Source organism: Balaenoptera ricei, chromosome 3 (assembly GCF_028023285.1).
Source record: "Balaenoptera ricei isolate mBalRic1 chromosome 3, mBalRic1.hap2, whole genome shotgun sequence".
Lineage (NCBI taxonomy): Eukaryota > Metazoa > Chordata > Mammalia > Artiodactyla > Balaenopteridae > Balaenoptera > Balaenoptera ricei.
Window position 1 is genome coordinate 116054641 of NC_082641.1, and position 26889 is coordinate 116081529.

General features: G+C 37.2%; 1 protein-coding gene across 14 annotated transcripts in view; it reads right to left on the reverse strand.

The window, feature by feature from the left end:
• FAM13B (family with sequence similarity 13 member B) overlaps window positions 1–26889 on the reverse strand; it is a 109333-nt gene that overhangs the window by 79185 nt on the left and 3259 nt on the right. For 7 of the 14 annotated variants that reach the window (XM_059917168.1, XM_059917163.1, XM_059917165.1 and 4 more), the window contains exons 2-7: window positions 14084–14250; window positions 12490–12681; window positions 11841–12053; window positions 7228–7405; window positions 6779–6920; window positions 657–755 (exon numbers count right to left, since the gene is read on the reverse strand). In XM_059917168.1, the coding sequence (XP_059773151.1) occupies window positions 657–755; window positions 6779–6920; window positions 7228–7405; window positions 11841–12053; window positions 12490–12646 (789 nt within the window). In that variant the 5' untranslated portion in view covers window positions 12647–12681; window positions 14084–14250. The remainder of the gene's footprint in view (window positions 1–656; window positions 756–6778; window positions 6921–7227; window positions 7406–11840; window positions 12054–12489; window positions 12682–14083; window positions 14251–26889) is intronic. The other 7 variants (XM_059917174.1, XM_059917175.1, XM_059917173.1 and 4 more) reach the window with 2 other exon arrangements.

Below are 26889 nucleotides of genomic sequence, written 5' to 3' on the forward strand. Positions count from 1 at the left end.
CCTGGTAATCCAAGCCAAGAAAAAAAAAACTGGCAAGAAAATATCATTTTCAGGTTTGGGTGCAAGAGTAGAATATTGGAAAAAAAAAAAAATTAAGATGGCTATTTAAACTGAGAATAGAGGAATATTTATTCAGTACACAAAAATTTCGTAAAGAAGTACTGCAATTTTAACATGTTACATTACACATTTTAAAATCAGTTTATGCCTACAGTCAATAGCTCTTAGTAACTACAAAAGCCTTATACTCAATTATACTGAATATATTATATTCGATTCAATAAGCTTTATGTAAATTAATTGACATTCCCTAGTATCTTCACCAGAAACCATCAACTAAGATATGACGTGAACAAAGTCTATGGCCTATGGATTTTTCTTCCCACCCCCACCCCCATCCCCCCAGGCCTTCCAGTTTAACTTCCTGCAGTAAGAATTGACTAAATTGGTTTGGGTAAGAGTAAAAATTATAAACTTATATAAAAATGCTCTCCCTCTCACCCCACACTTATCTTCAAAAATTCTTCTTGATCTTTTTCTTGTCAACTTGACTTTCTGCTTATCAACACTCTATTCTGCTCATAAATTATTCTGAACCTGCCCTACATATGCAGCTGCCTCAACTCCACTTATGGAAAACCCTCAGCCATACTTACATCTCTTCTTTCTTTGACTGTTGTAATTCCCTTCTCTAGGGCCTCGTGAAATGCCTGCTCTCCAGACTCCAGCTTGTGGAGAACGCTGCTACCTGCCTTCTCAAATGTATAAAGAAACATAATTATCACCTACATCTTCAAACCACTCTACTGGATTCGCAATCATTCAAGGATGCCATACAAACAACCTATTCTCTAACTCTGGGTCATTTCTCAAACACTCCCTATTCAACATCTCCAGTCATCTCTCAAACTATTAAGAAAAAAAAAACCTACTACCTTGAAAAGGATCTAACGGCCAAATACTTGCATTAATGGGATGAAACTCTAAAAGTAGAGAGTGCTAAATAAACTTTGCTTCCTTCAAGTATCAAAATCAGGGGAAAAATCAAAGCACTGCCATGACAGACCAGGTCTGCCTACCTTTTTAAATACGTGGATAACAAATTAGCAGCATTTAAGTTACACCAACTTTAAAATACAACCACATTGTGCTGAGTTTGAGATTTTACTTTCACTCAATACCTGATCAATTCAGCTTCACAAGTCAAATTTTGACTTGTGAAGTTATGAAATCTGTTTTAACTTGTGAAGTTATGAAGTTACAAAATCTGCTTTAAAAAAATACTTTCAGAAGTCTGTTCTTCTATTACTTGCAACCCAGTTATAATTCAAAAAAGTAATAAAAATAGATAAGAAAATAGATACTGGCAATTAGCAACATGAGCCAAGGTAATTAATATACATCACTGTCTCTCAGGACTCACTGCACTACCATGTTTATTGAGAATATTCTGTTCAATATGCTAACATCCTCTTTTCTATTCACAGACAAATCTGCAGAATTCAACATTATTTCCTGGTGTTAATTAACCATCATTCTATTTAATGTAAAGCACAATATATTTTAAGTCAGTTTTTGTAGTGCTTAAAAAATACAGAAATATAAATGCAATATATGTGAGATATGAATATATTTCAGTTTACATAAGGAAGCTGCAGAATAATACAAATATCAGAGAATTACACCACAATGTAAAACAAAATCAAGATATACCCTACAGACTAGAGGAGTCAAGATATAAACATTAGATCAAATTGGCATCATCAGTTTCTTACAAGTCAAATCATCTTGGAAAAGTAGAAAATGAATAACACAAACGTATGTATATTATTTCACTTTCAGCAGCCATTAATTTTATTTAAAAAAATAAACTGCTGAACTAAAATATAAAGGAAAGAAAGGTGGCACACAGAGTTCCCCAAAGATGGGATTTCTTATGGGTATGAAAAAGCATTAAAGGTTTAAGGCATATATATCTACTTGTCCTCTTCTTGTCATTTTCTTTTAAGCAAAAATACTTTTCAACAGCTGTGTCAGTTCTTTATTTTAACCAAGTTTTTTAAGTCAGGTACTGTATATGATAGTTGGAAACCTTCAAAAAATATGCCAGAAGTTCCATGGATCACTGATTCAGGTTACAAATTCTACTCACTTGATTTACCTCACACACACACACACACACACACACACACACACACACACACATTTGATTTCATCCTCAGTTCATAAACTATAAGTTACAATTTGGCATCTTTTACTGTTTTTTTAAAAGTTTCTGATACTTGAGAGAGAGGAGAGGAAGGAAGGTAAGGAGGGAAGAAGAAAAAGAGGGAAGGAAAGTCAGCAAAGATAAAAATGCTTACATGAAGAAAACATAAAAAACTTAAGGAACTGACCTATAGTCAATTAATCTATGACAGGGACTTCCCTGGTGGTCCAGTGGTAAAGAATTCACTGTCCACTGCAGGGGACACAGGTTCGATCCCTGGTCAGGGAACTAAGATCCCACATGCCGCACGTGAACTAAGGCCGCACACCACAACTACTGAGCTCACACGCCTCAACTAGAGAGCCTGAGCACGCAAACTACAGAGCCCATACGCCCTGGAGCGTATGCGCCACAACTACAGAGCCCACGTGCCCTGGAACCCATGTGTCACAACTAGAGAGAGAAAACCCGCACACCACAACTAGAGAGAAGCCCACACGCCCTAACGAAAGATCCCACGTGCCACAAAGATCCCCTGTGCCACAACCAAGACCCGACACAGACAAAAAATAAACAATAAAAAAATCTATGACAAAGGAGGCAAGGCTATACAATGGAGAAAAGACAGTCTCTTCAATAAGTGGTGCTGAGAAAACTGGACAGCTACATGTAAAAGAATGAAATTAGAACATTCTCTAACACTACACACAAAAATAAACTCAAAATGGATTAAAGACCTAAATGTTAAGACCAGTACTATAAAACTCTTAGAGGAAAACACAGGCAGAACACTCTCTGACACAAATCGCAGCAGTATCTTTTTGGCTTCATCTCCTAGAATAATGGAAATAAAACAAAAATAAATAAATGGGACCTAATTAAACTTAAACTTACCATAAACAAAACAAAAAGACAACCTTCAGAATGGGAGAAAATATTTACAACCAATGCAACCGACAAGGGATTAATTTCCAAAATATACAAACAGCTCATGCAGTGCAATATCAAAAAAAAAAAAAGAACCAATGGGCAGAAGATCTAAATAGTCATTTCTCCAAAAAATACATACAGATGGCCAACAGGCACATGAAAAAATGCTCAACATCGTTAATTATTAGAGAAATGCAAATCAAAACCACAATGAGGTATTACTTCACTCCAGTCAGAATGGCCATCATCAAAAAGTCTACAAGAAATAAATGCTGGAGAGGGTGAGGAGAAAAAGGAACCCTCCTACAATGTTGGTGGGAATGTAAATTGGTACAGCCACTATGGAGAACAGTATGGAGGTTCCTTAAAAACTAAAAATAGAGTTACCATATGATCCAGCAGTCCCACTCTTGGGCATGTATCTGGAAAAGATGAAAATTCTAATTCGAAAAGATACATGCGGGCTTCCCTGGTGGCGCAGTGGTTGAGAATCTGCCTGCTAATGCAGGGGACACGAGTTCGAGCCCTGGTCTGGGAAGATCCCACATGCCGCGGAGCAGCTGGGCCCGTGAGCCACAATTACTGAGCCTGCGTGTCTGGAGCCTGTGCTCCGCAACAAGAGAGGCCGCGATAGTGAGAGGCCCACGCACAGCGATGAAGAGTGGCTCCCACTTGCCACAACTAGAGAAAGCCCTCGCACAGAAACGAAGACCCAACATAGCCATAAATTAAAAATAAATAAATAAATAAAAAAAATTTTAAAAAAAAAAAAAAAAAAAAAAAGATACATGCACCCCAATGTTCATAGCAGCACTATTTACAATAGCCAAAACATGGAAGCAATCTAAATGTCCATTGACAGATGAATGGATAAAGATGTGATAAACACATACACACACACACAGAGGAATATTACTCAGCCATAAAAAAGAACGAAATGGGCTTCCCTGGTGGCGCAGTGGTTGAGAGTCCGCCTGCCGGTGCAGGGGACACGGGTTCGAGCCCTGGTCTGGGAGGATCCCACATGCCGCGGAGCAACTGGGCCCGTGAGCCACGATTGCTGAGCCTGCGCATCTGGAGCCTGTGCTCCACAACAAGAGAGGCCGTGACGGTGAGAGGCCTGCGCACCGCGATGAGGAGTGGCCCCCGCTTGCCACAACTAGAGAAAGCCCTCGCACAGAAACGAAGACCCAACACAGCCAAAAATAAATAAATTAATTAATTAAAAAAAAAAAAATTAAAAAAAAAAAATACTTTATAAAAAAAAAAAAAAAAAAAAAGAACGAAATAATGCCATTTGCAGCAACATGGATGGACTTAGAGATTATCATAAGTGAAGTAAGCCAGACAAAAACAAATATCATGTGATATTGCTTCTATGTAGAATCTTAAAAAAAAAGATACAAATGAACATATTTACAAAACAGATATAGACGCACAGACATAGAAAACAAACTTATGGTTACCAATGGGGGGGAGGGGCAATAAATTAGGAGTTTGGGATTAACATGTACACACTACTATACATAAAATAGATAACCAACAAGGACCTACTGTATAGCACAGGCAACTATCCTCAATATTTTGTAATGACCTATAAGGGAAAAGAATCTGAAAAAGAATAGCTACATAAATATATGTATAACTGAATCACTATGCTGTACATCTGAAACTAACACAATATTGTAAATCAACTATACTTCAATAAAAAACAAAACCAACCAACCAACCTAAGGAAGGTATAACCCCCAAATATTAAAAAGACTTATCTATAAAAGTTCACAACAGTATAGAAACCCTTTTAAATAAAAGCTGGGCTACACAGGAAATAAAACTCCTAATTCATATAATCTGAGCCAACACCTATGAGAATGAATGAAAATCTGTATGATAAACTTTCAAGAGATGCTACTTTATAGTTTAAGAACAAATGAAGGGATGTAATCCACTGTCCATCAATAAATAGCATAACCATATAATTAATCATCTAAACCTGGATACATCTGAGTGAAAAGAGGAGCAACTAATAATTACATTAGAAAGCAAATATAAACTAGGACTACTCTGAGAAAACCGGGATATACTATCACCTTTTCAAGTGGATACAGGTACTATGAATCAAATAAATTATATGTTACATCCATACAATAGGGAACTACACAGATGTTTAAAAAAACGAATATGTTCTCTACATTCCAATAAAACATCACCAAGATACACTGTTAACTGATTTAAAAAAATAAGGTGCAGAATAGTGTATATGGTATGCTACTTTCCTGTTAAAAAATACTTAGAGGAAATATTTACTTATATTTGCATAAAGAAATTCTGGAAAACACATAAAAAAACAATGAGAGGAAGAGGGTGGGCATGGGTAAGAATAGGACATTTTACTGTGTATTTTACCTTGTTTATTTTTAACCAGGTGAATTATTAGTCATTAAAAAGAGGTAGCAGCCCCACCCCACACTCAAAATACATCATAGGCTTTAATATAAAAGTTTGCTTGACAAATCATTTCACTTAAGCACAAAAGAAAAACCTCCAGATCTATATCACAAATTCTAAACCTGAGAAGTCTGAATTAATGTGGCTTTACAGTCACTTACAATTAGTCAGAATCAATATTATCATTTCTTATAAAGAAGAAATTAGGGGCTTCCCTGGTGGAGCAGTGGTTAAGAATCCGCCTGCCGATGCAGGGGACACAGGTTCGAGCCCTGGTCCGGGAAGATCCCACATGCTGCAGAGCAACTAAGCCCGTGCGCCACAACTACTGAGCCTGCACTCTAGAGCCCGCGAGCCACAACTACTAAGCCTGCGTGCCACCACTACTGAAGCCCGCATGCCTAGAGCCTGTGCTCTGCAACAAGAGAAGCCACCACAATGAGAAGCCCGCGCACCGCAAAGAAGAGTAGCCCCCGCTCGCACAACTAGAGAAAGCCCGCGCGCAGCAACGAAGTCCCAACGCAGCCAAAAATTAATTAATTAATTAATTGTAAAAAAGAAGAAACTAACTAGGATCCTTCTGCAGTCTCAACCATCAAGGCATAGCAGTAACAACAAAATATAATGTTTGAGAAATGGGTTTTAAATTCGAGAGTCACAAGATTTAAAACATTATCTGTAATCTAAACTATTACTCTTTTGATGCTTCCCATTAATGACAATGTTTGCACTGCTATACTGACTTGGTACTTCAATCAAGAAAAACATTTTTAAGTTTCTGTCAACTTTGTATTCAATCTTTCTCTCTACCTTCTAATTCTCAACCTTTGCCTGCATTCCTCTACGCAAGCAGTTTCTTTGCAAAAACAAAAGCACACTATTCTTACAAAATAAACAATGCTTAATTTAACAGAAGAAAAACACAAAAACGTCCACAAAAGCTCTACCATACACTCTGGTTTCAATTACTTTTCCATATCCAAATTGAGGACAAGAAGTTGTTCAGAAAAAAGATCACATTCATATACTACATGGATATATCACCTATGATTACATATAATAATCAAGAAAATTACTTCCAGTTTAGTACTTAAAAATTCCACCTAAGTTTGGGCCAAGCCCTTAAGAGCAAATTCTTTAAAAAGCAACAACAACAAAAACTCCCTCCAAGTATATTTTAAATATTCTCACCTGTTCAGTAATTGAACTCAAATCATTAGATGAAAAATCTTCCTCTTCATTCTCAAAAAAATCACAGTAATTTTCCAGAAGTCCAGCCATTATCCTGCTCACTATTTCTTGTTCTTTCAGATCTTCCACATCTGTGTAAATACTAAGAATAAAAGTCCAAACTGAATTGAGAGTTCTTAAATCAATCACAGGTAAAGTCTGAAGACAAGCAATGAGTCACTTTATAGACCTGAGCGATTTATGCCATCATTCTGTGCCTCAGTTTTCCCATTTGTAAAGCCTACCTAACTTGTACCCTGTTCACAGAAATGCTGGAAGGATTAATCAGATCTACTATAAAAAATAATGGTTCATCAAGCAACCTATGACCCTTGGGAGACAGTACAATGATTCTATTTCACAAATATATATATTTTTTTAATCAAACAAAAATTTGTGAAAAAACTTACTGGAAGACATCTGGACCAAAGACAGCAGCCAAAGAGTTTGCAGACCAAATTTCTTCATGATGTGATGCTACATTGGCTAAAAATCTACACAGAAACTTTAACAAACTGTAATTAACAGGTGGAAGCTGTTGCAAGAGGAACCTCAACTTTCTTCCAAATTCATCTTCGTTATTATAATCTATAAAACATAATGACAGGTTTCTTTAATGAAGTAAAAGCAAAGCTCAGATATTTTGCCAGGTTCACACTGCTACACCCATATAACCCTTTTACTATAACAATTACATAAACCACTTCCTCTACTAGAGGCCAAATCCCTCAGGGCTTTGCATTTCACTTATTAACTGGAAGAATTTGAGAAGGTACACAACCTTTCAACTGTTGGAGGATGTTTTCCTCATCTATTACTCACTGGCCCCAATTCTCTATTTTTTTAAATTCTCATCATACTGTCTCTTGCATGACTGTACCTGTGTTTCCAAATTAGTGCCAACTCTAAGAAGTCAAAATGCACTGGCCAATATCAGTCAACACCAACCACTAACAAGCAAAGATGAGAAGCAATTTAAACAGCTAATAGTATTAGAATGAAAGAAAAAACAAGGAAGGAACAGAATAAGAGACAGACTTTCTTCTTTTAACATTCTGAAAAGAACAATTAATTTCAGCAATATCAACAGAACTAAATAAGTACGAATTCCACTTCTAAGTTGTTTTTCTCCTCTAAGTTGATGTTGTTTTCTGTTTACCAAATGAATTTTCAACTACCAGAAGCTAGGCCCTGTGTTTAGGTCAATGAGTTTTCATTAACAGAAATTAGGCCTGTATCAACTCCCTGACTGGTGAGGGCCCCACTTAGGAGAAGTAATTTCTCAGAGTTACCCTGAAAATAAAGTAACTTATTGCTCCAACAGAGAAAGTTAACCCAATTATATTTCATTCTTTATTTTTCTCGAGGTTCTTAAAATTAATTTAAAAATTAATTCTTGAGGGAAAAAAATTCTTGGTAAAAGGTTATGATCCTAATATTGGCCATCTCTGCAAAATAACACAACTCTAAGATGTTTACAGAAAAGGCTATAGTCACACGAGTTTTACTTAAAATTTAAAATGCAACCAATAAGAATTCTTCAATATTTCATAATATTACCAACTGCCCAGGTACTTTGACTTTATAATTGGTTGGAACAGTCCTTGAATTAATGTTTTTTAGATTACCGCGACTACAATTGGTGGAAATTTTTAACAACCTAAATTTAGCAGAAAAGGATTATTTAAGAAAAATCACATGTATCAACTCAAAAAATATATGCAATTAATATTATCAAAATGATGACTACATCAACAATGACAAATTCTACATAACATCCTCTCTAGCTACATAGCACTTATCATCTAACATACCCTTGTATTTATTTTGCTTATCATCTATTTTTCCTCTAACTCTCCTTATGCCCTTTTAGAATTTTTAGCTCTATGATGGCAGAGATTTTTAGCCGGTTTTGTTCACTTCTGCATTCCCAGAATTTAGAACAGTGCCTGGCACACAGCAGGGGTTCTATAAGTTAGTTGAAGAAGCTGAATAAATACACAATAACTGAAAAAGATGCTGCCTTGATGAGGTGGTAAGATCGTGGGCTATACTGGTTTTACTTGAAATACTGTTCATGCTGCTTTACTTTTGTTAGTGAACACTTCTAGTATTCAAAAATATTTATACCTACCAGCCTCCTTCTAAAATATTTATACCTACCAGTCTTCAAATAAGGCAGAGGAGCATTTCCGTGTGTGTGTTTGTATTAAAAACACACCCGCTTAAATTTTTTTTCCTTTTGGGCCTACTTCCTAGTTCGATCATAACCAGGAAAAATATATGTAGGTATCAAAGAAGATTCCCCTAAGAATTCTTTCAAGCATTTTAACAGTTTCTGTAAATTTTACAACAAATTCACAGAACTGTGAACTGTGTTTTCTACCAAAACATAATGTATAAGTAAATGGACAAACTATCATGGGCTAAACCAATGGTTGGTAACATCTGACAATGAATCGAATGGCTGTCATAACTTGGGGGAAAGGGGTACTAGTGCTATCTAGTGGACAGAGGCCAGGGATTCTACTAAATATCTTAAAATTCAAGGATAACCCCTATACTAAAGAATTATCCAGCCCCAAATATCAGGAGTTCCAAGGCTGTGAAATCCTGGTCTAAATAAAAGATCAAACCACACCAGAAATGCCACTTTGCAATGTCCTGCTACCACAGAAAATGAAAACCACTTTTTAAAGAACACTAACTCAAATGCAACTACATGCTGCCTCTATGATCTTAAAAGCATTAATCTCATGTATTTGTGAACGTCAATTAAAATATTAACATTATAGTTGCCTACAATAAATGGAGAGAGGAACTTTTCCAGAGACCTAGACACCTTCCCAAAAGAATTATTGAAGGATGAGGACATAGATTTTACCACAACAGAAATGCAAATATCACCTCAAGTACTGCCACACCTATCTGCATAGCTATTAAAGAAACGGGTGTATATACGGGTGTGTGTGCATGCATACATACCCATGCTAATGATTATATAAGTGGGGAATGGAGGAGAATGGTGGATTCCTTATAACAAATGGGCCACAAGCATTTTTGCATGCCTAAATTCCTTCACACGTGAATGCTGACATAAGAATAATTAATTAGTAAGATATATATTGCAATTCCATAAATAACACAGTGCATGATGCTGTCATACTTTTAAATGAATACCAATCAAAATGACAATCTTACTGACAAAATAGCTTCTGATTGGTAGCATCAATGAGAGGCAGTAACTTTATCATCATTAAATCTTATTCCACTTATTCATTTATAAATTTTCAATCAAAACTGAAAGATTATCTGATTCTTGGAACTTTAAAAGACTTGTCTACAATTTGCTAACACAGGGAAAATGGAACCCTAACACTATAAAAACAAAATGAATGGCTCTAGAGACACAAAAAGGGCTCAAAAAACTCTAACACATCAGTTTCACTATATATTTAATGAATGCAAAGTGCTTATTAGGTGACTGAATATAAACATTTGAAAAAATTCCTACTCCTAAGAAAAGAAATTTGAAATGGATTCAGAAATTCAGAACAAAAAAATATAGTATTTGTTGAGAGAAAAAAAGAAAGAAAGGTGACATTATTGATGACACTTCATTTTGAAACCTGTTCTTTGATCCAGGTGGCACAATAAAAGAACAAAACTGAATCAGGCTAACCATTCCTGAATAGAGCAAGTACAAAGTGAGCCTTATTATCTAGCTGTACAGAGGAAAACATACATAAGAGGATCATAAAATATCTTTGTATTGACCTTTACACACAAATAAGAGGCATCCACTAATACAGGCTCATGTTTAAATGTAAGAAAAAGATGGATAAATACTCTCAAAAGGAAATCCTCCTTCTCTGCCCATACACTGCTTAAGGATACACACAAACATACAAAAAGTCCAGCTCTGACAGTGATAGGGATTAAGGAAGTAGTTATAATTTTTTTAACATCACTGAATTTCTGTAGAAGCCCCAATTCAAAAAATTAAAGAGATTCCATAACACAAAAGCCAGAAAAAATAATTTTAAAATCCAAGAAATGTATTATACAGTTGACCCTTGAACACAGAGGTTAGGGATGCCGACCTTCCACACCACTGAAAATTTGTGTATAACATTACAGCAGGCCCTCCATATCCCTCCACACAGTTCTGCATGTGTGGATTCAACGAATTGCAGATCATGTAGTACTGTAGTATAAATTTATTGAAAAAATATGTATGTAAGTTCAAACCCATGTTTTTCAAAAGTCAACTGTATTATATGCCAACTTCATAAATTCTCCTATATAACGAAGCATGTCACTCCATTATGTACACATGAATACCAGTGAATACCATCTGGCTCAAGGAAAAGAAGCATCTCCTCACTTCTTGGTTCTTTTACCTTTCTGCATACCTCTACCTTTATTTTTCTTGTCCATCCCAGCTAAGCCCTATTTTTAGTCACCACCAAAAAACTAACCCAACAGAAACAAACCAATTTTTTTCTTTATTTGGCTTGTAGTCTGACGTCCAATTTGATATTTTATTTCCTTCAGGCAGGTGTCCAAGAAAAGCTTTAGGTATATTCCAAACTTAGAATCAAAGCTGTCTTCTGGTTTTTGCTAGGATGTTCTATCAAACCAAGGATAAACATAGTAACATCACCACTAACCAACACCACTGACTATTATGGGTCATTCTGCCACACATATATTTTTTCTTCTTCCTCTTCCCTCCTACTCTTTGTTCTTGTCTCCTGCCTTTCCTCCTTCTCCTTATCACTATGTATCTTAGGCTTACTAAGACCAATCATAAAAAGTAAATAGCACTACAGGAATCTAAGAGGTTGCAATTCCCTTAACTAGATAATATAGCCCCAAAGGGCATATGTCCCCAAATGGGAACTTAAGAAATTAATCTCAGAATTACTATAATTACTGCTTATATGTCAAGATTTCTAAAAGGTAAAGACTTTGAAATTAAATGTTAAGCGACTGACTGATAAGATTCAAATTATGTTACCTTGAGAAAGCTGCATCAAGTGAATATGCAAACTGCCAGGGATAACAGGTTCAGGAAGTTCTTGAAGGAAAAACCTAAGAAGACTAATAGCCGAGGGAACATCTGCTTCCTTAACCAAATCCACCTCTTCTCCACTGTCGTATCTCTGCCGAAGCCACTCCACTGTCTCAGCATTTCCATTGACTTGAAAAAGTCCTTGTTGCTCCAGACCTCCTACATTATTTCAAGGCAAAAATTAAATAAGCTTCAACTTCAACTACCATATATATTCATTCTCCAATCAACTTAATATACTCATACTTTGGGAAAGCCGTTCTTGGCTCCCCTGATTGGGCTAACCACCTCCAAACTACACATCTAGAAACGTATACTATCTCTGTCCTGAGGGATATTCTATTTTATCCCACCCCTTTATATCCATTAAAAATATTACTATCACCCCTCCCACTAAAATATGCTCTAAACTGGGCATTTTTGAGTATATGATTTTTAAGTAATAAAGACACACTGAAATGTTAAAAAGAATTTCCATTGTTTTTCCTCACTATATTTTGGACATTGAATACCGAAAAAAAAAATCCAAGGTCAAAAATGGATAAGTTGTGTTTATTAAAACAAAGGCTAGCCCTCAAAGTAAGGAAATGTATACCATGTTCCTCAATATAGTCCACTACGTGGCGGACTATGAACGGAACCTCATTGTCTGGATGTCCTCCCTGCTGCAGCTCATCAAGTGGAATTCCAAATATTTTGTTAGCAAGAACGGAGTTGCAGTTATTCAAGGAAGGGGAGGAGCTCTTCCTCATATCTTTTTTGCAGCCAGAAATCAAAGCTGTCTTTTCTGCCAAATAAAAGAAAAAAAAAAAAAAAAAGACTATAATGATTAACAGGTGGCAATATGACTAAATACATTAAAGAAAAAGGCTTTACACCTGAATGTGTTCTCGTCTATTAAATATGTTCCAGTTACCAGGCCCATAGTGTGTTCTACAAATAAAGCTCAATACAATCATCTAAGCATTTTCTCTACCATGTGAAGTTAGTTCTGAATGTTCTCTTTAGTGTTTGTATATTTACCAAACAATGGCAAAACTGATCATTAAACTTCGCAGAGGACGTTAGTATCTCAAAGACAAAGTAAGGGGCAAATTCTGCTCTAACAGGACCTTACTGACCAAGTTTATTAACCACACAAGTAAAAAGCCAAACCTAATCATTTCTGGACTCTGCTCTATGAAGGTCATCTAACCACTCAATTCATAAGCATCCAAAGAGGAGAGAATCATTTTTTAAAAAATGATGGGCTAATAAGGACAAGATTAACCAGTTCTTATTTCTACATGACAGAGCAGCCATAATATGTTTTTATAAACAAAGGAAATTTTTCAGTTCTAGTCATCAACCTTCAATGAAAATGTTCTTTTATCAATCCTGCTGTTTCATAATTATTCAAAAGAAAAACTTCCATAGCCCGGCTAGTTCAGAAGAAATAAATAATTTGTCTTTGCAGGAATTGTGATCAATAAAGAAGCAGTGGGAGAAAACAATGTTTCCAATTTATGAAGCATCAAAGAACAAATACAGTAATCTCAAAAAAAATTCATTTTCTAAAATAATCATTTATGGGAATTCCCTGGAGATTCAGTGGTTAGGACTCCACGCTTCCACTGCAGGGGGCACAGGTTCTATCCTTGGTCGGGGAACTAAGATCCCACTAGCTGTGCGGCATGGCCAAAAAAATTTTTTTAATAAATAAATAAAAATAAAATAAAATAATAATTTATTATTTTATGTGGAGAAAGGAGTATTTTTAAAGGAATGGAAAACTTTTTTCAAAAGTTGATAATGAACAAAATGGGCTTTTTTCATCACCTCAGAGAAACAATTCCTTTCATACTACAAGAGAAAGATAACAGAGCAGAAAAAAAAAAAAAAGCTCAATATTCTAAAGTTTATACAAATAAGGTCCATATGTATAACAGGTGTACCCACTGGATCAAGAGACATCGTGACTGGAAAACAAATCCATCTAACTTACAGAAACAGTAGAAATTAACTTAGGGGCAGCAAAATGCCATAAATTTAAATAGTTTTAGACAAGCAAAATCCATTCTTTAACACAACTGATGCCCGCTAATAACTACAAAACCTTAAGTTAATAATCCAATAGCAGCAATAGTAGATAAACTCCAAAATCTCTGTGGATATATAAGTATGGGATAGTTACCATTGCGGAAACTTACCTTTGAGTACTTAAACACCTAAGTTTAAAAAATGGTTTCTGCACCAGCTACCCTCAATGAGCAAGCATTCTTTTGTCATTTATGGTTGTTTGAGATTATGGCAGAAGATCAGCCTGTAGTTCCTCATTGAAGAAACACAGAACTCGATCAGTACTTCAGCAGTTAATCTAGAAGAAAAAAACAGTTCTTTTAATTTCCCACAACATCTTTAACTGTGAGAAGAGACTAGAATAAGCAGTGAAGTCCATTGAGGAAGGTCCCTATAATGAAAAGCATTCTTCTGCCTCAAAGATCTGTCTGTGACCTAGTCACAGGCAAAACCTTGCACAAGCTTTGAAATTATAATGGCTAACCCGGGTATGAATCTTTCTGCTAAAGATAAACAAATAAAGGAACCGCACAGGACAATCTCTGACAGTACACATCTTCAGGGACTACACCGTTCTAATAATCCATTTTTCCTCAATGGACCCTTCATTTGTACACACACACATATCCCACCCAGTTCTATTCCATCCTCATATACTCAGAACTAAACATGGAAGCATTTTTAGGTCAAAGAGAGGAAGACATGAGTTAAGCTTGGAACTAAACTTATATACATTACTCTTTTCTTTGTATACAACAAATATTTTGTTAACAAGAACATAGTTGTCTGAGCTTTCTAATTTAGAGAGGCAATAGCACATGTTGGAAAAGAACTAGAAAGGCACATATTCAAGTATCAACTCCATCATTCTGTAGATGTGATCCTGAACAGCTTCCATGTCTCTAAGCCCAGGTTTCCTTATATAAAATAACACCTAAACACATGTTACATTTCACTGAGAAAATACATGCATGCATTAGAAAGAAAATCAGTTTCCTTCTCTTCTTTACATAATGTTAAAAGACCAGCAAAACAGGCCGAGGAGAGACAGGAGAGAGGCGAAAACCTGTTCGGCAGTATGTTTAATATTTGGTCTCATCTTCTGTAAATTCTAATAATCTATTTAAAATCTAACAAGCTCAGTAAACTGCAAGATTCTTCTCAAGAGGCTTCAGGTAAGCAGAAGAGTATTATCATTCAGTGTGGTTTTCAAAAATGTCTTAATAGTTACATATACCTCCAGGAAGAACATTAAAAACCGAGGGGAAGGAAAACCACATTCCCACAACACATCTTTAGTAGATGATTACTTCCAAAACATCCTGAAATGCCTACTAAAACATGTAGTCTATTCATGTGAAAAACAACTTCAAAGTTTATATAAGATCCTTTAGGGAGGTTAACTTCAGGGATAAGACGTTTAATGAACTTACATTAAAAGTCAGGTTGATACCCTCATGACATAAAGGAAAGGGGATCTGCTTGATGTACAATAAATGAAGACTCATTAGAAGACTTTGTCAAAGGCAAGTTCTAGGGACTTCCCTGGTGGCCCAGTAGCTAAGACTCCGCGCTCTCAATGCAGGGGGCCTGGGTTCGATCCTTGGTCAGGGAACTAAATCCCACATGCCGCAACTAAAGATCCCGCATGCCTTCAATGAAGATCCCACGTGCTGCAACTAAGACCCCGCGCAGCCAAATAAATAAATATATTTTTTTAAATGGCAAGTTCTATATCACGAAAATGGCTATTCAGGTTTAGTGTACTTGTTTAGTGAAACCAGAAACCAGTTATCTCATCCTGTCTTCTCTACTACTCCCAACCTCTAAGCAAACAATCTGAAAAGCACATCTTTCCTAAGGCAATGCTGGGTAGGAATCCATGAGTTCATCAGTACAAATTCATCCTTACTACTGGAAAAACAAAGGGCATCATCACGATGATGAAAACAGCAGCAGCGAACATTAAATGAGCAATTACTGATACTATGTGCCAGGTATTTCTATGCACTATACACGTATTGATACAGTATTATGACTTATTTTAATGAGACACTGCATAGAGGCTCAACAATTTAACCACAATCCACCCAGCTAATACGGGTCAGAGGCAGAATCTGAATCCAGGGAGTGTAACTCCTAGTCCTTGCTCTTTATTACTATACTATACTATCACTCCGTGTAAATTCTGACGATTTAAAGTACCACAGACTCTCACATTTTATCTCTCAAACTGACCAGAGTCATACATATTTTAGGAGGTCATTCATTCATAGCCTGCTAAAAGGTACTTTTGTTTTGTTTTGTTTGTTTTGTTGTTGTTGTTGTTGTTATTTTGCTAAAAGGCACTTTTAAAGCATGCCTATGTTCCGAGCCCTAGCAGCCAACGACTATTCACTTCAGACCTCTATCCAGAGAACACTGCTGAAGGCATTCAGACTAGAGTGGCCCAAAATAACATTCCTGCAAAATGCAAAGTTGTTTCTGACATGATTTAGTACTGCTTCCTGTCCCTTTTCAGAGCTTAAATCATGTAAATATTTCCTTTATATGTGTACTAGGTTGAAGTGTCTCCCCAAAACTCATGTCCACCTGGAACATCAAAATGTGACCTTATTTGAAAACAGGATCTTTGCAAATGTAATTAGTTAAGGATATCAAGATGAAATCACCTTGATTTAGGGGAGTCCTTAATCCAATCACTAGTGTGCTTATAAGAAGGAGACAGGACACACAGAGACACACAGAGGGGAGGAAGGCCACGTGAAGACAAAGGCGGAAATTGAGTTATGCTGTCAAAAGACAAGAAATGCCAGGAGCCACCAAAAGATGGAAGAGGCAAGGAAGAATTCTTCCTTCAGAGGGAACATGGCCCTGCCCACACCTTGAGTTTAGACTCCTGGCCCCCTGATCTGTGAGAGAAATTTTTCTACTATTCTAGAGTCACCCCATTTTTAGTAATTTATCACGGAAGCCCTAGAAAACTAATGCAACATCTAAACTACAATATCCCGTTTTTGAAGAAAAGAAAAATGGAAAAGAAAATAGCAGCAGGTCAGGTACCACAGAAAAATATGCCAAAGAGATCTGATGAAATGTCTGAACAGATACAGTCAATAAAATGCAAACAAAGCAGTTAATTAAAGGCTTGACACAAGAGAATACAATGTGCAGACTTTCAAAATAACCAAGGATTTCTGAAAGCATAATTTTATTATAAATCAAAACAGCAAAATCATTTTAAATACAAGTGACAGTTGCCTAGCATGGTGGTACTGACAACAAATAAGAAACCATTTTGAATTTTATATCACATACTTTACCATGAGACAAGAGTGATAAAAAATAATGCAATTAAATACCAATTATCAATAAGCTGACTAATGGGTACATTCAGGAAAGTGTACCTTCATATACTAGCTATCAACCTGAGTTCTGCGAAGGCTCAAAATACTTCTACACTCTATTCATATACATATGGTTACATACACATATATATCAGGGGTCCCCAACCCTGGTTAGGAACCGGGCCACACAGCAGGAGGTGAGTGGCAGTCGAGCGAGCGAAGCTTCATCTGCCGCTCCCCACTGCTCCCCATTACTCACATTACCTCCTGAACCATCCCCACCCCTGCACCGTGGAAAAACTGTCTTCCACGAAACTGGTCCCTGGTGCCAAAAAGGTTGGGGACCGCTGATATACATGACAGCAACAAACACACCTTTCTTAACAGCAAAGAATCTTTAAGTCTTAAGTATCAGGACTTCCTGGTGGTGCAGTGGTTAAGAATCTGCCTGCCAATGCAGGGGACACGGGTTCGAGTCCTAATTCCAGAAGATCCCACGTGCCGCGGAGCAACTAAGCCCGTGCGCCACAACTACTGAGCCTGCACTCTAGAGCCTGTGAGCCACAACTACTGAGCCCACGCACCACAACTACTGAAGCCCTTGCACTCTAGGGCCCGTGCTCCACAACAAGAGAAGCCACAGCAGTGAGAAGCCCGCGCACCGCAACGAAGAGTAGCCCCCACTCACTGCAACTAGAGAAAGCCCACATGCAGCAACGAAGACCCTACGCAGCCAAAAACAAATAAATAAAATAAATTTTAAAATGTGTTTAAAAAGAAAAGTCTTAAGTTTCTAATAAAATTAGTAGTGACAGTTTTTTTTAAAGGATGTAACACCAACATCAATACCACGGATAACAGCAGATAGCATTAACTGAGCTATTACTGAGCCAGGAACTACCTTAAGGGCTTCAAATATATTAATTCATTTAATCCTTACAACAATCCTATGGAAGTACATACTTTCATTATATTCATTTCACTGATGAGAAAATTAAAAAGCACTGAGAACTTTTGGGGGTGATGGAAATGTTCTATGTCATGATTGTGGTAGTGGTGGTTACATGCTTAATACATTTGTCAGAACTTATTAAACTAAACATTTTAAATTGGTGAATGTGATTGTATATAAATTACACTTCAATAAAGCAGGAAAAATTAAAAAGAGAAAACTCACATGAATAAAGGCATAGCATCATTTTAATATATTAACTATTGAATATTAAACTTTTATTATAAAATATGACATTTTAAAATATGCTTTTCCATCCACAAAAGGAAAATAAAATATTTCTTTTTTTTTTAAATGTATTTGTTGTGGTTTTTTAAACTAATTATTTATTTATTTATAGTTGCAGTACACGGGATTTATTTGCCACACACGGGATCTTTTAGTTGCAGCACGCAGGATCTTTAGTTGCAGCACGTGGGATCTAGTTCCCTGACCCGGGATCAAACCCAGGCCCCCTGCATTGGAAGGCGGAGTCTTAGCCACTGGACCACCAGGGAAGTCCCCAAAAATATAATATTTTTTTAACCACATTTCAAGAACCAATCCTGTTTGGCCCTTCTATGCTATCTAGCACATCCAGAAATTACTACAATTTCTATAGAGCATAACTAAAAAAAAAAAAAAAGGGATAAAACGCTGAAGACTTTATAAATTTTAACACTAGTTGAAAGTCTTTTCAGAGCAAATAATTTTACAAAACAGTATAATGGTAATAAGAGTAGATCTGCAATATACTAATAAACTTTCATCATTTTACAAATAAAACAACCTGTGGTTAAGAGGGGTATCTGCAAAAATAAATTATCACTTTCATGTAAAAATGTTCTACCTTCAAACTGAATAGAAAGGAAAAAGAAAAGTCACTTTTGCCCAAAATGCTTTTGACAAAATAGGGATACAATTCACACAGAAAAGTTTAAAAGAGCTACCTCAATCATCTTCAATAATTGCTAAAACAGGACTTCCCTGGTAGTCCAGTGGCTAAGACGCCGCACTCCCAATGCTGGGGCCTGGGTTCGATCCCCGGTCAGGGAACTAGATCCCACAGGCTGCAACTAAGAGTTCACATGCCACAACTAAGAGTTCACATGCCGCAACTAAGACCCAGCACAGCCAAATAAATACTTTTTAAAAAATTGCTAAAACAAAACAAAACCTAAAAAAGTGCTATCACTAGTACAAAAAGAGGGAAAAGCCAAGAGGGAGCTGAGTCTCAATAAAGATGGTAAACTTTGGGAACAGAGATAATGTACCCCTGCTCCATACATTCATCTTTTCATTAGTAAGCTCTAAGCAATTTATCAAACAAAGGAAAAGGCACTTCTTTCATTCTGACTGAACAAGGATGGTACTACAAAATTTGCCAGTATGCTAAATCTGTGGTTCCCTCCTGGCCTGAGAAACTGACAAGGCATCAATCTGTCTGAATCCTTAACAGTACCAAGCAAACAGAAAAGTTAAACATCTCAACAGCATATAAACTTATCTGTCAAATGTCTATAGATGCTACTCTGATCAGGAAAATACCAAGTCATTTAAATCTACTATTAAATTCATTTGAAAAAGAATAGTTACATGTATATGTGTAAGTGAATCACTTTGCTGTACACCTGAAACTGACTCAAGTGTTAATCAACTATACTCCAACATAAAATTAAAAGTTAAAAAATAAATAAATTCATATTGACTTTGCCCTTAAGTAATTTATCAAAGTATATCTAACTAAAGGAGAATTCAGGACTAGAAAGTTTGCTTGCTTGTTTGCTTATTTATGTATGTATGTATGTATGTATTTATGGCTGCATTGGTATTTATGTATGTATGTATGTATGTAGGTATTTATGGCTGCGTTGGTATGTATGTATGTATATATGTGTGTATGTATTTATGGCTGCGTTTGGTCTTCATTGCTGCACACGGGCCCTCTCTAGTTGCAGCGAGTGGGGGCCACTCTTCGTTGCAGTGCGCGGGCTTCTCCTTGTGGTGGTTTCTCTTGTTGTGGAGCACAGGCTGTAGGGCACGCGGGCTTCAGTAGTTGTGGCATGTGGGCTCAGCAGTTGTGGCTCGCGGGCTCTAGAGCGCAGGCACAGTTAGTTGTGGCGCACAGGCCTAGTTGCTCCGCGGCATGTGGGATCTTCCCAGAGCAGGGCTCGAACCCATGTCCCCTGCATTGGCAGGTGGATTCTTAACCACTGCGCCACCAGGGAGGTCCCAGGACTAGAAAGTTTTTAAAGAGAGCTCTAATACTCAAAAGGTGAGGAATTTCTTTGCCTTAAAAAACAAAAAAAGATTATAAAGTATTTATCGGAACAATTATTACCCCTGTGCCTGAGGATTTGTTCACCTGTGTGCACTTTAACATACTTGTTGAGGGAACAATCCTCCTCCATGGTGATTCCACAAAACTACAATGAGCAATGAATCAAGTATATTTTGTATAACTACACTCCCCAAATCATGGTACTAGATACAGCACATATATTTTACAGATTACAACTCACTAAACAAAACATTTCACCTTGAGACAGCTCACTTATCCCTCTTTTATGCAAAGTATTCAGGCAAGGGTTTCATGGCCACAGTCAATTATTTTATAAACCCCCATGATTTCAAGCTTTCAAAGCAAAACAAAAGTAATAAAGCCAAAGGGAGATAAAATCCCCTGTAACTAAGTCCCTTCATCTATTCTCCTCACTGATATCCTCATCAAATCTAACCTGAATTCCCCTGCACAAAATTCCTCAACTGTTTTCCAATGCCTGGAGCCCTGGGCTCTAAATTTTTTGAACAGGAAAAAGATTATGCGCATACCTCTCATGCATGTATGTGTATTTCTAAAGTAGAATAATGAATACCTTAGTATATTATGCACGTAATAAACATACAGAAAAATAACATTTAAACAATTCCCTGGCAGTCCAGTGATTAGGGCTCCACTGCAAGGGGCACGGGTTGGATCCCTGGTTGGAGAACTAAGATCCCACATGCCTCATGGCGTGGCAAAAGAAAAAAAAAATTGAACATTAAAAATAAATAGAAACAGGGCTTCCCTGGTGGCACAATGGTTAAGAATCCGCCTGCCAATGCAGGGGACACAGGTTCGAGCCCTGGTCCAGGAAGATCCCACATGCTGCGGAGCAACTAAGCCCGTGCACCACAACTACTGAGCCTGTGCTCTAGAGCCCGTAAGCCACAACTACTGAAGCCCGCACGCCTAGAGCCCGTGCTCCGCAACAACAGAAGCCACTGCAATGAGAAGCCTGCGCACCGCAACGAAGAGTAGCCCCCACTCGCCGGAACTAGAGAAAGCCCGCGCGCAGCAACAAAGACCCAACTCAGCCAAAAATAAATAAATAAATAAAATAAAAAATAAGTAGAAACATAAATTTTACTCCTCCACCTACACACACATTTTAATAGGTCATCCTGCCCATTCAAAGTGCCAGCACCTCACTTTTGAGACCAGTGACCTATAGCACTGGTTTCCTAATTTCATCTGGGGATGGGGAAAGTTTTGTTCAATATACAGCCACAGCCCCAATCTAGCATCCATGAGAGCCTGGTCTGGGCTCTCTGTATGTTTAATAAGCTCTTTGGGTGATTATAATACATACAAAGTTTTAAGAACCTCTGACGTACACAGTAAACTGCAAATTCTATTACGTGGTGTACAAGTACTTCACCTACCAGTAAAATCTTCTTTCCTGTCACTCTTACACCTCACTCTACTCTCCAAGAATACTTAACTACTTGAAATTCACAATCCACATCTCCCAAGCTGTGCACATTGTTTTCTGTCTTGGAGCCCTAACTCAACACCATGACCAATTCCATCTTGTTCACCAAACTTCCATCCACCATCAAGTCTCAACTCCAGCTTCCTCTGTCAAACCTTCCCTGACTTCCTGAAGCAGACAGTTCTCCTTCCTTTTGCTCCTAGGGTATCTCTTACCTTTTTAGCAAACATCCCATAGAATCTAAAAATATGTCTATCTCTTTTTCAAAAGAGAGGATCCTTGTAGGTAGGAACCCTGTCATTTCATCTTTGTATCACCTCTGTATCATCTTTGTATTGCCTCAATCCTTAACACATAATTTAATGTTTAAAATATATGTTGAGGGACTTCCCTGGTGGCACAGTGGTTAAGACACTGTGCTCCCAATGCAGGGGGCCTGGGTTAGATCCCACATGCATGCCGCAACTAAGGAGCCCACCTGTCGCAACTAAGACCTGGTGCAACAAAATAAATAAATTAATTAAATATATGTTGAATAAAGACATAAATAAGAAGCAAATAATACTGACTATTCAAATTTAAGAAGATTAACAAGAGGAGAACACCTCCTTAAGTGATTAAAAACTAAATAAATACACTTCTATGTATACATGGTACATATATACACTACCAAATGTAAAATAGCTAGCTAATGGGAAGCAGCCGCATAGCACAGGGAGATCAGCTCCGTGCTTTGTGACCACCTAGAGGGGTGGGATAGGGAGAGTGGGAGGGAGATGCAAGAGGGAGGGGATATGGGGATATATGTATATGTATAGCGGATTCACTTTGTTATACAGCAGAAACTAACACAACATTGTAAAGCAATTATATTCCAATAGAGATGTTTTAAAAAAACAAAAAACATCAAAAGTGGCTGCCATATCTACTCCCAGCAATAACCAAAAATAATCAAATCAAGACAGGAAATCACTTTATAACAACTTTATTTATTTATTTTTGGCTGCATTGGGTCTTCATTGCTGCCCGCATGCTTTCTCTGGTTGCTTGAAGCTGGGGCTACTCTTCATTGCGGTGCGCGGGCTTCTCACTGCAGTGGCTTCTCTTGTTGCGGATCACAGTCTCTAGGCACGCGGGCTTCAGTAGTTGCAGCACGTGGGCTCAGTAGTTGTGGCTCATGGGGTCTAGAGCGTAGGCTCATTAGTTGTGGCGCATGGGCTTAGTTGCTCTGCGGCATGTGGGATCTTCCCGGACCAGGGCTCGAACCCATGTCCCCTGCATTAGCAGGCGGCAGATTCTTAACCACTGCGCCACCAGGGAAGCCCCTATAACAACTTTAAATGGAGTATAATCTATAAAAATATTGAAACACTATGTTGTACATCTGAAATGTATAATAATAATAATACTGTAAATAATATTAAAAACTAATCATATTGTAAATCAACTATAATTTTTAAAAAATTACGGAAAGGAACTATGATTTATGGAATATCTATAAGCACTTCACAAGTTATTTCTCATACCTAGAAGAATGCTATGAGGCAGGCACTATTCCCCTTTTACATGTACTGTGAGCCTCATGTCACTGAGCTAAACTTCAAAATTTGTAAATGGTGATGCTAGAATGTGCTGCTGGATCTAACTGCAAATCTTTCTAATGACAGTAATTTAAGTCTTAAGAAACCAGAACAATAAAATGAGCAGTATTACAAAGGCAAAAAGACTTCCTCTCACATTTACTTGTAAATCAGCCACAATTCTGATTCAAAAAGCCAAGGAAACCATAGGTACCTGAAGTTAGTCTCCAAGGTAGATAAACTTCCCCAAAGGATGAAGGATGACCTTCTGAGATATTTATCGGTGAGATCTAGAGTTTTTGAAGGTTCACATATCAGTGCATGAAAAACAGGTAAGAGTGGTAGAGAGATGTTTAATCTTACTCATGAAAGTATGAGAAAAGGTGACACTTTAAATGCTGTCTCCTGATGAAAGGGTAAGCCTGTGATGTGCTGGAGCAAGCTGGCTCCCAACAGGTTCCTTTACCCCACATTCACTCTAAGGTCACTGGTCACTACTTTAGCATGATCTTCTATTAAGTCAAAGTGAGTTATGTGTTAAATTAGCTCTTTCCACTAAGTACCAACACAATGACTGGCCCCCCACAAAAAAACAGCTCTACAATTTAGAGGGCGACACAAAATACCTGAGAAAGCATATATACGTAAAGACAGCACATATTCCAGTCAATTATATGCATGCATATAATCTCAATTTTGACAAATGTTCACTCTTCAAGACTCCTCTATTCTGGTAACTTTTCACCTTTCATGTTTCTCCATTGAAAACATGCTCACCTAGGGCCCACTAATGATTACAGTCTTAAGAAGACTAGCATATCATTTCTTATTGCTTTTTAATACAAAACTACAATACACTTTTTTTTCTTTTTTTTTTTCCTTTTTTACCATTGGAGGTAATTCCACAACTTGTTCTAGCCAAATGGGTCCCTTGAGAGAACAACATTCTCTTTTTGCACTGACTTGTGTAAAAACTGCTCTGGGGGGGAAAAGAAAGGAACCTGGGATATGAACAAAAAAGCACTGACTATACTTATTTTTTGTATCTGTCTTTCCCACTTGATTATAAACTTTGAGAGCAAAAATTATGATTTCATCTTTATTTCCTGGGTTGTGAACACTACACAACAGCAGAACTCCAGTATCTGAAATGATGCTATCATTTCTGATATACTTTCTAGTTCACTATCCAACTGAATCCTCACAACCATCCCCTGTGAGATAAGCATGGCAGATTATCACTTTTTCTCAGAAAAGAAAAAAAAAAATCTCAGAGAGCTGAAGAAACTGGTTTAAAGTCACTTAACTAGTGAGTAGGTCACTAAACTAGTGAGCAGAACTCTAAGTCTGCTGCCCTTTAGGCTGATGCTCTTTCAGGCAACAATGACTACAACCAAAACTGAAAATATTGTTTGAAATTTCACTGAAATGTATGAAACGATACTTCGTAAAGGTGATTCATAAAACACTTAAATATTCTGTACTTGCTAATCAAAAATCATTATTCAAACACTAGAATACTCCTTAACAGAAAAAATATATACCTTTTGAAATCATTAGTTTCAAAAGTGATTCTATAATGAACCACAAGATGGTCTGCTTTTGCTATAAAAATTCTCTCATCTTGGGCTTCCCTGGTGGTGCACTGGTTGAGAATCTGCCTGCCAATGCAGGGGACACGGGTTCGAGCCCTGGTCTGGGAAGATCCCACATGCCACGGAGCAGCTGGGCCCGTGAGCCACAATTATTGAGCCTGCGCGTCTGGAGCCTGTGCTCCACAACAAGAGAGGCCGCGATAGTGATAGGCCCACGTACTGCGATGAAGAGTGGCCCCCGCTTGCCACAACTAGAGAAAGCCCTCGCACAGATACGAAGACCCAACACAGCCATAAATTAATTAATTAATTAATTTAAAAAAAATTCTCCCATCTTATCTGATCCTAAATTTGAGCTCCTTCACCTTTCCAAATTTTTAATCCACTATGACTGGTGTCCAAAAAGGACCTCCCCCCACCCTTCCCCCCAAATATTAAGCACCTACTATGTCAATCAACAAGTGTTTTTCAGTTTTATTTTTACTTTTACTTTTCAATTACATGGAACAGCAGCTTGATACATAAAAGCAAAAATACATATTTTAAGAATAAGTAAACAACTCAAGTTTTTCTATTTTTCTATTCCAGAAAAGGGCAATAATAGAAACCAGACATCTCTCTGAAAACTGTTTAAAACCAAAAATTTAAGAATTATTACACATCATATACAAAAGAAAAGGAAAATATACACTAAAGCTAGGTAAAAACCTGTCTGAAAAGATTTAGGGTATTTCCTTCTCTAGTAGAAATCCAATAAATTTCATTAAATTATCTTGTCAAGCCACTGCATCTTCCTCAACCTAAGACTTTTATATGTGCTGGTTCATTTGCCTCAAACACTCTCCCCCTCACTTCCTCCTACTCATCTTCCACTCTTACTCAAGTCCCATTCATGGAGGGGCCTTCTCCAACCCATCCAACCTAATGATATCCCCTGTCAATTTTTCTTAGGACATGTTATTCCTTGGCTCGAAAACATTCATCACAAGTTTTATTATATAGTCCTTTCTGTGTTTGTTTAAAGTTTCTTTCTCCCAACAGAGTATAAGTTCCTTAAAGTCCACTGGTGGGATTTTTTTTTTTAAAGCAGCTTTATTAAGGTATAATTTACATATCATAAAATTCACTCTTTTCAAGTGTATAATTTAATGTCTAGTAAATTTACAGTTATGCAACCATCACCAAGTAACTGCTTGGGTTTTGCTCCTTCATGTATCTCTAACATTTATAAGGAGAAAAATAAATATCCAGTGAATGAATAAATAAATCTGATAATGAGTTACTCTTAATGCCATTACTATTAATATGTCATGTGAGTACGAGTTGGTGCATTAAACCTGCCTTTATTACATTCCATTCCAAAAATCCTTCATTATTTCCATGTCCAATCAAATTGGCTCTTCTATAAGGCCCCAAAGTGAACCTCCTCACATACTGGCCTTCTGTGCCACTTGGGGAACACTGATTCAGGTCAAGTTCATGTGTATATACTACACTTCCTTTTTCTCCATCCAGTAATCCGCTCCTCTGCTCCTAGCCATGTTAACAAAATACTTTATAAACAAAGGAAAGTTCAGGAGCATTAATCTTACTCATTGGTGAGGACAGGATCTTCATTTAATGCATGCACCTTTGTAATGCTGAGGTTATGGAAATAAGTTCTCAG